At 63.8% G+C, this 11,467-nt stretch overlaps 5 protein-coding genes across 5 annotated transcripts in view; 3 read left to right on the forward strand and 2 right to left on the reverse strand.

The window, feature by feature from the left end:
• Window positions 1–1,581, reverse strand: part of F751_3669 (hypothetical protein) — a gene marked incomplete at both ends in the record, with an annotated part of 4,688 nt that extends 3,107 nt beyond the window's left edge. The window contains 2 exons of the mRNA XM_011400625.1: window positions 6–599; window positions 1,348–1,581. Coding sequence (XP_011398927.1) covers window positions 6–599; window positions 1,348–1,581 — 828 coding nt within the window. The remainder of the gene's footprint in view (window positions 1–5; window positions 600–1,347) is intronic.
• A 1,004-nt stretch (window positions 1,582–2,585) lies between these two features.
• Window positions 2,586–2,804, forward strand: F751_3670 (hypothetical protein; the record flags this gene model as incomplete). The annotated part of the gene is made up of 1 exon (XM_011400626.1): window positions 2,586–2,804. The coding sequence occupies one exon, from the start codon at window positions 2,586–2,588 to the stop codon at window positions 2,802–2,804; it is 219 nt and encodes a 72-aa protein (XP_011398928.1).
• Window positions 2,805–3,786: 982 nt separating this feature from the next.
• Window positions 3,787–7,353, forward strand: F751_3671 (Pre-mRNA-splicing factor CWC22; the record flags this gene model as incomplete). Its single annotated transcript, XM_011400627.1, has 8 exons — window positions 3,787–3,927; window positions 4,130–4,524; window positions 4,811–4,903; window positions 5,150–5,240; window positions 5,523–5,825; window positions 6,101–6,177; window positions 6,417–6,814; window positions 7,010–7,353. 8 exons carry the CDS (start codon window positions 3,787–3,789, stop codon window positions 7,351–7,353), a joined length of 1,842 nt encoding a protein of 613 aa, XP_011398929.1.
• Window positions 7,354–7,708: 355 nt separating this feature from the next.
• Window positions 7,709–8,808, reverse strand: F751_3672 (Uncharacterized protein; the record flags this gene model as incomplete). Its single annotated transcript, XM_011400628.1, has 4 exons — window positions 7,709–7,780; window positions 7,933–8,309; window positions 8,456–8,599; window positions 8,703–8,808. The coding sequence occupies 4 exons, from the start codon at window positions 8,806–8,808 to the stop codon at window positions 7,709–7,711; spliced, it is 699 nt and encodes a 232-aa protein (XP_011398930.1).
• A 585-nt stretch (window positions 8,809–9,393) lies between these two features.
• Window positions 9,394–11,467, forward strand: part of F751_3673 (AP-2 complex subunit mu) — a gene marked incomplete at both ends in the record, with an annotated part of 3,536 nt that continues 1,462 nt past the window's right edge. The window contains 7 exons of the mRNA XM_011400629.1: window positions 9,394–9,473; window positions 9,598–9,943; window positions 10,170–10,232; window positions 10,408–10,514; window positions 10,701–10,794; window positions 10,993–11,128; window positions 11,252–11,428. Coding sequence (XP_011398931.1) covers window positions 9,394–9,473; window positions 9,598–9,943; window positions 10,170–10,232; window positions 10,408–10,514; window positions 10,701–10,794; window positions 10,993–11,128; window positions 11,252–11,428 — 1,003 coding nt within the window. The remainder of the gene's footprint in view (window positions 9,474–9,597; window positions 9,944–10,169; window positions 10,233–10,407; window positions 10,515–10,700; window positions 10,795–10,992; window positions 11,129–11,251; window positions 11,429–11,467) is intronic.

Here is an 11,467-nt window from a genome sequence, read left to right on the forward strand (position 1 = left end):
CTCACCCCCACTTCTCGCAGCACAGCCATGAATTCAGCGCGCTGTCGCAGGATCTCCTGCTCTTGCACCAGGAACTCGCGGTGCGCGGCCACGATGCCGCGTAGCTGCTCTGGGCGCAGGCACAGACGCTGCAGGATGGCGCGCCAGGTGCCCACGTCCTGGTTCTCCTGCGCGTCGGGGACGCCCAAGTCGCCGCGCACGGCCTGCATGCGCATGGCGTTGTCCGGGAATAGCACCGCCTGCTGCCAGACCAGAAGGCCCAGGCGGCGCAGCAGCACGCCCGCGCCGCGGTAGGCCTCGCGGCTGAAGTGGTACGCGTCGGCGCCGTGCTGGATGACCACACCTTCACGCACCGCCAGGCGCGAGTCGGCGTCGGCCGCGCCGGGGGCCTGCCCCGCCGCCTGCACCAGCGTCTCGGCCACCGTGTCCCACAGCAGCGCGGCGCGCGGGTCGGTGCTGTCCAGGTGCGGCCGCGCGTCGCCGGTGGAGGCGGCGGGTGTGCCGCCGAGGGGCGCAGCCTCGCCGGTCGCCGACGCCGCCGTGTCGCCGCTGGTGGCGCTGCTGGTCGCGCTGGCGCGGGACGCCGCGCCGGAGTCGGACTGCAGCTCGCTGATGTGGGGGGGGTCCCGCGCCGGGCCGGCGGGCTGCGCGCCGAGGGGTGCGCCGCTGTGGCTGCCGCCCCCGGGGGCCGCCCCGGCCCCCCCCCCGGCCGGACCCCTCGGCACCGGGCATGCGGCGTGCAAGGTTGGCGCCGTCCAGCAGGCGCCGCAGGGCGGCCACCACCTGCTGCCAGTCCTCGCAGACCTTATCAAAGGGCGGGGCCTCCTTCACGTACCCGCGCTCGTCCAGGTGCTCGCGGTAGCCCACGGGCGCATAGCGCAGCAGCATCTCCGGCGTGTAGATGCCCGGCACGGTGCGGCTGCGCAGGATGTCCATGATGTCGGCGGGAATGATGATGCCCGGGGGCGGGTCCAGGCGCTTGTGCAGCTCCAGCGCCTCCACCTGCTCGTCCTTGTACTCCAGCAGCCGCTCCAGCAGCGCCTGCTTGCGCCCCGCCGCCTCGGTGCTCAGCTGCGTGGCACGCAGCTCCGCCGCCAGCTCCGCCACCGTGCCCTCTGTCTCCGCCATGCGCGACTTCTGCTTGTCGCGGAAGCGCTTCTGCGCCTCGCGCGCGCGCAGCTGCTTCGTCGTCAGCTGCGCGGTGTCGGCGGGGCGGCGACCGCGCCGCTTGGCGCCGCCCTCGGGCGCGCCGGCGTCGGGCGGGGTCCGGCCCCCGCTGCCGCTGGCGAGGGAGGCGCTGGTGGATGCGGACGTGGTCCCCGCTCCAGGCGCGCCAGGGGCGTGCACCGGCACCATGGGCGGCGGCGCGCCCACCAGCGGCAGCGGCTGCCCTGTGCTGGCCGCTTGCAGCGCGTACCCCTCGCTGACAGTGTACAGGTGGCGGATGTCGTCCTCGGTCAGGCCCGTCATGCCCGCCTGGCGCAGCAGCGCGGCAAACTCCAGCTGCTGCGGGTTCAGGGACGTGGAGCCGGGGCCACGCGGGGCGGTGGCGCCGGGGGCAACGCTGGGGTCCCAGGCCATCGCCCCGGAATCCGCCTGCATGCGCAGCGTCTGCTGGAGCAGGTTGTGGGCCGCGGGGAGGGCCGGCGGAACGGGGGAGGGGACGGGCTGCGTGGGGGGAAAGGGAGGGGGCCAGGGAGGGGCTGGGAATGCACCTCCGGGAGCCATTCTTAACACCGACAGGCAGACGTACCCTCCGTTCAAACGCGTGCGCGGGGGGCGGGCGACAACGAGCCCTCTCTCACCTCCATTTTTACCCAGACAGGGTCGTCGTCCGCCTCCATGGGTCCCGGCGGGGGGAACGGGGGCAGCGGGCCCCCCACGGCGATGCCGGAAAATTCTGGAACCTGCGTGCTACCCCATCGCTCAGGGCCCAGGCCTGCTAAGAGGTTCTCCAAGCTAGCAGATGGTGTCATATGCATCAAGATGGACGCGCGGTGTGCCCGGTGAAGCCTGGTCGCTCCTGCCTTGGGCACCCACAGTACATGGGAAACCCCAGGAGACCAACGAACTGGGATAATCAGGTCCCAGCGGTAGCCTAGAGTATCAAGCAATATTTAAGAGATCGAGTTTAAGGAATAAAGAGGCAGGTCCCGAATTCGGAGGAGGTGAGCGACTCGCGGACTCTCATAGTTGAGAATTCCGCTTGGAAAATGGGGTGCGTGGTAGAGGTGTACCCTCCAACAAAAGAAACTCAATCTCGCACACACTCTGTGCATTCGGCGTACATCTAATGCTCAGACTTGCGTCATACAATGAGGAGGGTCAGGAGTATGGCTGCATGAAGCATGGACAGAGCACACACATAGCTTCCCACTGAGATTCTGACCACCGCTGTATGGCACCGCAGGTACACTCTGAACAGCGCGATCAGGGGACTTTATCAACATAATTCTCCTCTGGTAGGGTTTTGAGACGATTTGCATGACGAGCTACACCCATCAATCTTGCGTTGTCATTGATGGACTGGTGGGTGAACACCTGCAAGCGGTGTGACCTTGAGTAAGCAATGCAAAGCAAAGCATATGGAGCAGAGAATAATATTCCATAAAGTTACGAGGTTGAATGCATGTTCAGTCTTCTGGAGGGCAAGGATCCTTATGGAATGGAGCGCCTGCCTGCTGCATGGCCCGTTTGTGAAGACCTTGGCCGTGGTACCCCATCGATCCTTTTCAGAAAATCGCTGTGCCGTATCCCTTGCACGGTATCTTGCTTGCTTTTATTCGTTGACATTAGAAATATAAATGGGAAGCGTAGGAGAGGCGCCACCTCCTTCCCTGTATCTCTGAGGGCAATCAAGGATGTCGAGGGACTCCAGGTCCCCGACGAGGAGGAGGAGCAGCCGCGGGCGCAGTTCATCTTCGGGGTGCGTTCAAGCTGAATGGATGGGTCTCACGCGCTTGACTGTCTAGTCCCCCCCCGCACTGCAGGTCGGGCCCTCCTACTTCAGCCCATCCTCCTACCCCACCCACCCTCGCAGGAGTTACACCAGCAGCGACGACAGCCGATCCCCGCGGAGAAGGTCCCGTTCTGATTCCCGGAGCCCCGCCAGGCGACGGTGCGTGTGTTCAGGATGGCAGGGAGGCCCTGAGGGGGTGCACTGCAGCCCTGCATAACACAATAGTGGCTGGGAACACCAAGGGCAATGGGTGGGGCCTGACTCCTGGCTTCCCAAGCTCAAAGAATGATTGCTATTCGTGCCCTGTCAGCAGATCCCCCAGCAGCAGTCGTTCCCGGAGTCCGAGCCGTGGCCGGAGGCCCAGTCCAAGGAGACGCCGCTCGCCGAGTCGCAGTCCCGAGGATCGCAGGCGGCGTCAGAGCCCTGCGGAGGCGAGGAGGCGTCACAGCCCAATAATTTTTCGGAGGGATCCCAGCCCCGATGACCGCAGGCGAGGCAGGAGTCCTGTGGAGCCGAGGCGGCGCTCCAGCCCTGGCGCTGGCCCCCGCCGGGACTGGGGCCCGCGCGACCGGCGCCAGGGCAGCGGGAGCCCCGGCCGCCGGCCCCGCGACGACAGGCGCAAGGGCGGCGCCAACGCGGCGCCGGCGCGCGGCCGCGGCGCCACGCGGTATCGCGGCGAGGCCGGCGCCCAGGGCGAGGGCGCCGGCAAAGCCCAGAGCAACGGTGCCGGCGCCGCGGCAGGTACCGTGCCGCCCGCGGTCGAGCGCGCCGAGCCAACGGCGGGGCCGGCGGGGGGCGTGTACCTTCCCCCGTTCAAGCTGGCGGCCATGCTGGCGGAGGCGCAGGACACCACCAGCGTGCAGTACCAGCGCATGACCTGGGACGCGCTGCGCAAGTCCCTCAACGGGCTGATCAACAAGGTGAACGCCGCCAACATCAAGCACATCCTGCCAGAGTTCTTCTCCGAGGTACTGTAGTGGGTGGCGGGTGCTTGTGGACGGTGAGGGGGCGGGGGTGCTCATCTTCAGGTTGGGTGGCAGGGTGCTTAGGGAACGGCACTGTGCCTTGGCCTCCAGATCACTCAGGGGCATGTCAGCAGGACCACACCCTCCGCGTGCCGCCTTTCCCCGAGAATGTCCCCCATCCCCCCTCCAACACACACCCCTCCAGAATCTGGTGCGTGGTCGGGGCCTGTTCTGCCGCAGCCTGATGAAGAGCCAGATGGCGTCCCCCTCCTTCACCCCCGTCTACGCCGCGCTGGTGGCGGTGTTCAACACCAAGTTCCCGGAGCTGGGCGAGCTGCTGCTGCACCGTGTGGTCACCCAGTTCCGCCGCGCCTACAAGCGTAACGACAAGCCTGTCTGCCTGGCGGCCATCAAGTTCCTGGCCCACCTGGCCAACCAGCAGGTGGCGCACGAGGTGCTGGCCCTGGAGGTGCTCATGCTCCTGCTGGAGACGCCCTCCGACGACGGCGTGGAGGTGGCCGCCGGGTTTGTCACCGAGGTGGGGGCCCTGCTCCAGGACCTGGCGCCCCAGGGGCTCAATTCCGTCTTTGACCGATTCAGGTGGGAGGGATTGGGTGGGGTGGGGGTGGGGGTCTCATGAGTGATGGGGGGATGATGCAAGAACAAGGGCCTGTGCCCCCATCAGTGGAGGGACCGAGCCAGGGGTGTGGATGTTAATCAACCGCCGGGGTGTGGTGTAGACGGCTTGGAGTTGCCTGCCATGCCTGGGTGCAAAAGGTCTTTCCATCGAGCAGACTATATGCAGCATCAAACGCCTCGAACTCCACTGCCCCAGCTCACGTTTCCGAGCTGTATTTGACCCCGGGCTCCAACCCCTCACTCACAGGGCCATCCTGCATGAGGGCAGCATTGACAAGAGGACTCAGTTCATCATAGAAAACCTGTTTGCCGTGCGCAAGGCCGGCTTCGAGCAGCAGGGGTGAGTGGGTGGGTTACACTGGGGTGAGGGCACCACGAGGAGGAGGGGTGTTGCTGGGATGTCTGGATGGAGGGAAAGCAAGCTTGTGCGGACCTGCTACCGGCAGGGGCTGGGCCCAAGGCTGCTCTCCTGCCCTGCAGGCGATGCACTCTGGGGCAGGATGTGAGGCGGTGCCTTCCCGTCCCCGGCCCTACATTCTCACGCCTGCCCTGCCCAAGCCTCCCCACCACCTCCCTGCCCCCACAGGCACCCCGCGATTCCCGCGGACCTGGATCTGGTGGAGACAGAGGATCAGATCACTCACGAGGTGTCGCTGGACGACAAGCTGGACACCCAGGTATGGCCGCGCGGGAGAACGGAGAATGCACTGGCCTGTGATGGGGAAGAGCGTGTGTGTGTGTGTGTATGTGGTGATACTCGACGAGGGGAGCGAATGACCCTCGTTGAGGCTGGAGAGGGGTACTGCTCAGCCGTCGTGCCTCGAGGAAACCCCACACTCCTCATCATACCCCTTGCACCCTATTTGCTGGCTTTGCAGCACCCTGCCTTGATTGTTCAAGCCAGTCCTCCCGTCTCAACACCCCCCCCCCACCACCACCACTCCACCCACCCTGCACAGATGATGCTGGACGTGTTCCAGGAGGACCCCGACTTTGCCCAGCATGAGGCCGAGTACCAGGCGATCAGGCGTGAGATCCTGGGTGAGGAAAGCGGGGACGAGGAGGAGGAGGAGTCGGGGAGCTCCTCTGGCGAGGAGGAGGAGGACGGGGAGGAGGGCGGGCACGCCGCTGGGCCGTCGGGCGTCGGGGGCCCCATCTCCGACCAGACGCAGACGGACCTGATCAACCTGCGGCGAACCATCTACCTCACCATCATGTCTGCCCTGGACTTTGAAGAGGCGGGACACAAGCTCCTGAAGATGGTGGGTTTGTTGGGGAGCTGGCAGTCATCGTCGCCATCCTTGCAATGGTTAGGAGGGTCGATGCCTTGCTGGGGTGAGAGGGGGTGCCATGCGCAAGCTGCCGGACAGTGCGATGGGGTTGCAGTGGTGGCGTAAATCGAGACCTCGGCGCCCAAGGTCTGGAACTGTGGGTTTGAACCTGATGACAACACATGGGCACCTCCATTGTCTCTTACTCAAGTGAAAGGAGCCTCCTGTGCCTCATGCTTCCCCACAACCCTCCTCCCCACTTGCAGGGCATACCTGCCGGCCTGGAGATGGAGCTGTGCACCATGATCATCGAGTGCTGCTCCCAGGAGAAGACCTTCATAAAGTGAGCTGGCGTACCCACTTGTAGATTGTCTGTGATGTTGCTCGAAGCCTGCAGCGTGCATTACAGGAGACCTGCCATGCAGGCGCCCTGCAGCAAGGGCTGCCATGCACTGGCAGTGCCGAGGTGCATCAGGCAGCTCAAGCACATAATGACCGACATCTCGGCATGAACTCCCGCCTGACCATGGTCCTCACAAGCCATACCCTCCCAACCTCCCCCCCTTCAAAAATGCACCACAGGTACTACGCGCTGCTGGGGGAGCGCTTCTCCAAGCTCAAGCGCGAGTACTGCGACTGCTTCTCCGAGTGCTTCGTGCGCCAGTACTCGCTCATCCACCGCCTGGAGACCAACAAGCTGCGCAACGTGGCCAAGCTCTTCGCCCACCTGCTGGCCAGCGACGCCATCCCCTGGTCCGTGCTGGAGGTGGTGCGGCTGACGGAGGAGGACACCACCTCCTCCTCCCGCATCTTTGTCAAGATCCTGTTCCAGGAGCTGGTGGAGCAGCTGGGCCTGCTGGGCCTCAACAAGAGGCTGCAGGACCCAAGCTGTGCCGCGTGGTACACCGGCATCTTCCCCACCGACAGCCCGCGCAACATGCGCTTCTCCATCAACTTCTTCACCTCCATCGGGCTGGGAGGTCCGTGGGTTGTGGGATGGAAAGCGGGGCGCTAGGGTGTGTGCTTTTGTCTTGGATGGGAGTAGAGCTTCGGCCCCCCAAAATCCCAAACCTTGCTGCGGTGGTGGACTTGACTGCCCTCAGGTCCTTGCTGCCCCAACCACGGCTACCCTCCCAACCTGCCACAAACCCCCGCACCCAACACCGATCCCACAGGGCTGACGGATCGCATGCGCGAGACGCTGAAGAACCTGCCGGCGCTCATCGCGGCGCAGCGGGCTGCAGCAGAGGCGGCCAAGAACGACGCCTCCTCGTCCTCGGACGATTCGTCATCTGCATCATCTGGCGGCTCATCATCCTCAGACGACTCCTCGTCGTCAGGCGGCTCCTCTTCCAGCGACTCCTCGTCGTCCTCCTCCTCCTCATCATCGTCATCTGGCTCCGACAGCAGCAGCAGCGGGTCGGAGTCGGAGGCGGAGGCGGCCAGGCGCGCGCGGCGGAAGCGGGGTGATGACGGCAATGGCAGGGCGGACCCCTCCAAGAAGTCCCGCAGGCGCTGAAGGCATCAATGAGTTTTCTGCTCTGCTGCAGTGCTCCATGACGTCGGCAACTGCACTGCTTGGCATGCACCACCGGATCTGTTCTTGCGACTGCCTCCAGACAATGCCAGGCGGAATAAAGGGTGGTGGGAAGTCCAAGCAAGTACTTAAATCTCCTTGCCCTGCCCCTGGTACCTCTCAACCTCCTACGCTGCACGGCACCTCTTCGCTGATGTCTACAGGATTTGAGCAGTGCAGTGCAGAGCCAGTGCGCCGGCGCATGCTGAGGAACGTCCGCCTGCCCCGACTCAGCACTCTCTTGGCCGCCGCTCCTGACACCGGGCCACGGCTGCGCACAGGGCGCCAGGGCGGCTCACTACCGCCCCTGCGGACCGTTCTCCTGCACACCTCCCTGCCCCCTGGGGGCCGCCCGCGAGACGCTCAGGTGCTGGCGGCCACGCCCACGACGGCGCGCGTCTCCGGGTCGCGCGCGATGCCCTGCGCCGCGTCGTGCTCGGGGTCGCGCGCCGCGCGGTCCTCGCGCCGCGCCTTGTCCAGCTCCACCGCGTTGAAGCCCTTGGCATTCTCCGCCGCGTGCACGGCGGCCAGGCGGGCGTAGTCCTCCGCGGCGGCGGCGATGAACTCGGCCTCGCCGGGGGCCAGGTCGCGCAGGAAGCGGGCGGGGCTCCCCGCCCAGACCTGGCCCGAGGGGACCACAGTGCCCGGGGTGACCAGCGCGCCGGCGGCCACGATGGACTCGGGCTCCACCACCGCGCCGTCCATGACCACCGCGCCCATGCCGATGACCACGCGGTCGCCCAGCGTGGCGGCGTGGATCACCGCGCCGTGGCCCACTGTCACGCTGGACCCGATGCGGGTGGGCAGCTCCTGGTGCGCAGCGTTGTGCTTGGCCACATGCACCAACACGTTGTCCTGGATGTTGGTCTTCTCACCCACGCTGATGCTGTTCACGTCGCCTGGGATGGTGCGTGTGTGTGTGTGAGGGTGTTGTATGAGGAGGGGTGATGTTGAGTGAGTTGGCAGTGAGCCGCTTGCAGGACATCCTGCCGCCAGCACCCCCCTACGCCCCAATTCCTTCCATCACCCCCCAACACCAGCTCACCTCGGAGCACGGTGCCGTACCACACGGAGCTGCCGCTGCCGAGGGTGACATTGCCGATGACGCTGGCGGAAGGGGCGATGAACACGCTGTCCGCGATAGCCGGCTTGGCGCCAGCGTATGGGAGCACCGTCTGGGCCTTTGACACTGCAGGGCAAGGGTGGTGTGGGTCGTCGCGGGGCTATTCAGCCAGCCCTCGCAATATGCATGTGCCATCACGGTTGCCTTTTATTCCCCGATCCCCGCTCACGTGTCTCCCGGTAGCCGAGGGAGCCTTGCAGTGCCAGGCCCAGCGAGTCGATGGCCTTGCCGGTGCTGCGCACCACCGAACCCAGGGACTTGAGCCACCCCGCCATGCTCTACGGAAGCCTCCAGGCACAGAAATCAGGGGGTCACCCTGCCGGCGTCACGCACAGCCGGGCAGGCACTGCCGCGAGCGACGCACACCACCGACAGGGACAGGGGTGCGGAGGACAGGCCCTTCTTCCCAGCTCGAATGTACACCAGTACAAAGCAGAATGGGTCTGTGACAATATGGATTGGTGTCAAGAGACGCCTTGCCCTGGTGCAGGCAGGGTTTACAGGTGCGGGGGGGTGCAAACCCCTCTTTACTTTCCAGCTATTGCGCACTGTGCTCTTGTTGACTCTCGCCGACGCGTGTGGGCATCCTGAAGGCCCCTGCCGGAAGCAAGGGCTCCCTCCACCCTCGTAAACGGTCTTGAAAGACTGTCGATCCGTCCCTCGGAGCAGTCTGGTGCAGCAGGCCTCTTAGGGATACAAAGGTATCCGGCACCTGCCGGTGCTGGAGAGCCACAGGGCCCCCGCGATCCCGATCACATCGGAATTGCGTTGAATTCGTGTCGCCGAAGCACGGCAACTACACTTTGGGAGAGCGAGAGGTCTGAGTCGGTGGCCGGGCACTGCCAAACTGCTGGATCGCCATGGACTCCCTGGGCGCGATATATTTTATCAGCGGCAGGGGGGACGTGCTCATCCAGCGAACCTACCGGGATGACATTGAGTGAGTGGAGGGAAGCGACGGAGTGGTAAGACTGCGTAGGTGGCTGATCTTAAAATAGAAGATGGAAACCTGCTGAGTTTGCAGAGTACACACAACCACTTCTCCCCACCTCCCACCCCTCCAGCAAGAACATCCCCGCCGCCTTCCGCACCAATGTCATCAACTCCAAGTCCCTGGACTCTGCCAGCACGGCTCCCGTGCGCCAGTTCATCGGCTCCTCCTTTATCCACCTCCGGGCGGGGAGCGTGTACCTGCTGGCAATCACGCGGACCAACTCCAACGCCATGATGATCCTGCAGTTCCTCAGCAAGGTGGTGGACCTCATCAAGTCCTACTGCCATGGCGACTTCAACGAGGAGGTCATCAAGGCCAACTTTGTGCTCATCTACGAGCTGCTGGACGAGATCCTGGACTTTGGCTACCCCCAAATCTCAGAGCCCGCAGTCCTGAAGTCCCTCATCTTCCAAAAGGTGCTGTGGTTTGGGTGGATCAGAGGGTGGGAGTGGGGGCCCGCCGCAGCGGGGAAATGGAGGGAGAAGTGCAGCTTTGTCCATCCTTGAGACGCTGGGGCGGTCGTGAAGGTTCTAGGATCACTGTGTGGGTAAGCAATGGGATGCCATGCAACTCGATAGAATTATTGGACCGCTTCCATGTTCCCAGCCTCCAGCTCTTTCTCTGGCACAATCTTGATTGCAGGGATTTGTGCTGGAGAGCACGAAGAAGAAGAGGGAGGCGGCGGCACAGAACGCGACCCTTCAGGTGGGTGCCTTTGAGTATGTGTGACGTGGTTTGAATATTGAGGTGATGCAGAGACTGATTGCTTGACGATTAGGGCTTGTTTGCTGTTCATTTGGTTATCAGGCTCCGGTTGTTATGAACATGTCTGATCTCCTGCCTCCCTTGCATCCAATCATGCCGTGACCCCTTGCCAAAGGTGACGGGCGCGGTCGGCTGGCGCCAGGATAGCATAAAATACAAGAAGAATGAGGTCTTCCTGGATGCCATCGAGACTGTGAACATGCTTATGAGCGCTCAGGGCAGGTGGGCTGGTGGCAACTTGTTTGACAAGATGAGGTTGATTGGACTGTGTCTGTTGTACAGAATAGAGCATGGACATGTTTCATAACCTCTTAGAGTCTGATCTGGCTTGGATCCTTGGCTGTGCACTCATGTCAACCTCAGTTCCAGCATGTATTTCAACAGAACATGTTCCCTCTTTCCTCGCAGCGTGCTGCGGTGCGACGTCCAGGGCAGGGTGGTCATGAAGTGCTTCCTGTCGGGCATGCCAGACGTCAAGCTGGGGCTGAATGACAAGCTGGAGGTGAGGGTGCTTTCGCGGGGACATGAAAGGGAGTCTGAGAGGATGATCCTAGGGTTCTGTGCATTAAAAAGCTCTGTGTGCGCTGCGCTGCCAGGAACATTCCTAGTCCAAGCGTGGTGCAGGCATTGAAGCTGCCGTCCAGCACTCTTCTCTTCTCCTCCAATCCCTACATGCACCATTTAAAAATTTGGTGTGCAGGACGTCACCTTCCATCCCTGCGTCAACCTTGGGCGGTTCCAGGCCGAGCAAGTGGTGTCTTTCGTGCCTCCAGACGGCGAATTCGAGCTCATGAAGTACCGATGCACAGGCGAGGAACCCTGGCCATGGCCTGGGCGTCAGGTGCATGCCCAGGCCATGGTTTGTGGCATGTCTCATGCCCCTGCCCACCAAACTGGGGCGCAACCCTGTGCACGCACACACCTCCTCACCTCGCCTCCTCACCTCCCCCTCTGGACAGAGGGCATCAACCTGCCCTTCAAAGCTGTGGTCCTGGTCACAGAGAAGGGCCGGACGCGGCTGGAGGTCAGCGTGAAGCTGAAGAGCAGCTTCCCCTCCAACCTTTTTGCCACCAACGTCATCGTCCTCATCCCCATGCCGGAGCAGACAGCGCGTGCCAACTTCCAGCTCAGCACAGGTGCTTGTGTGTGGTTAGGGGGGGGGGGCGGGGGGGGCG

The sequence above is a fragment of the Auxenochlorella protothecoides genome (assembly GCF_000733215.1).
Source record: "Auxenochlorella protothecoides strain 0710 unplaced genomic scaffold scaffold38, whole genome shotgun sequence".
Lineage (NCBI taxonomy): Eukaryota > Viridiplantae > Chlorophyta > Trebouxiophyceae > Chlorellales > Chlorellaceae > Auxenochlorella > Auxenochlorella protothecoides.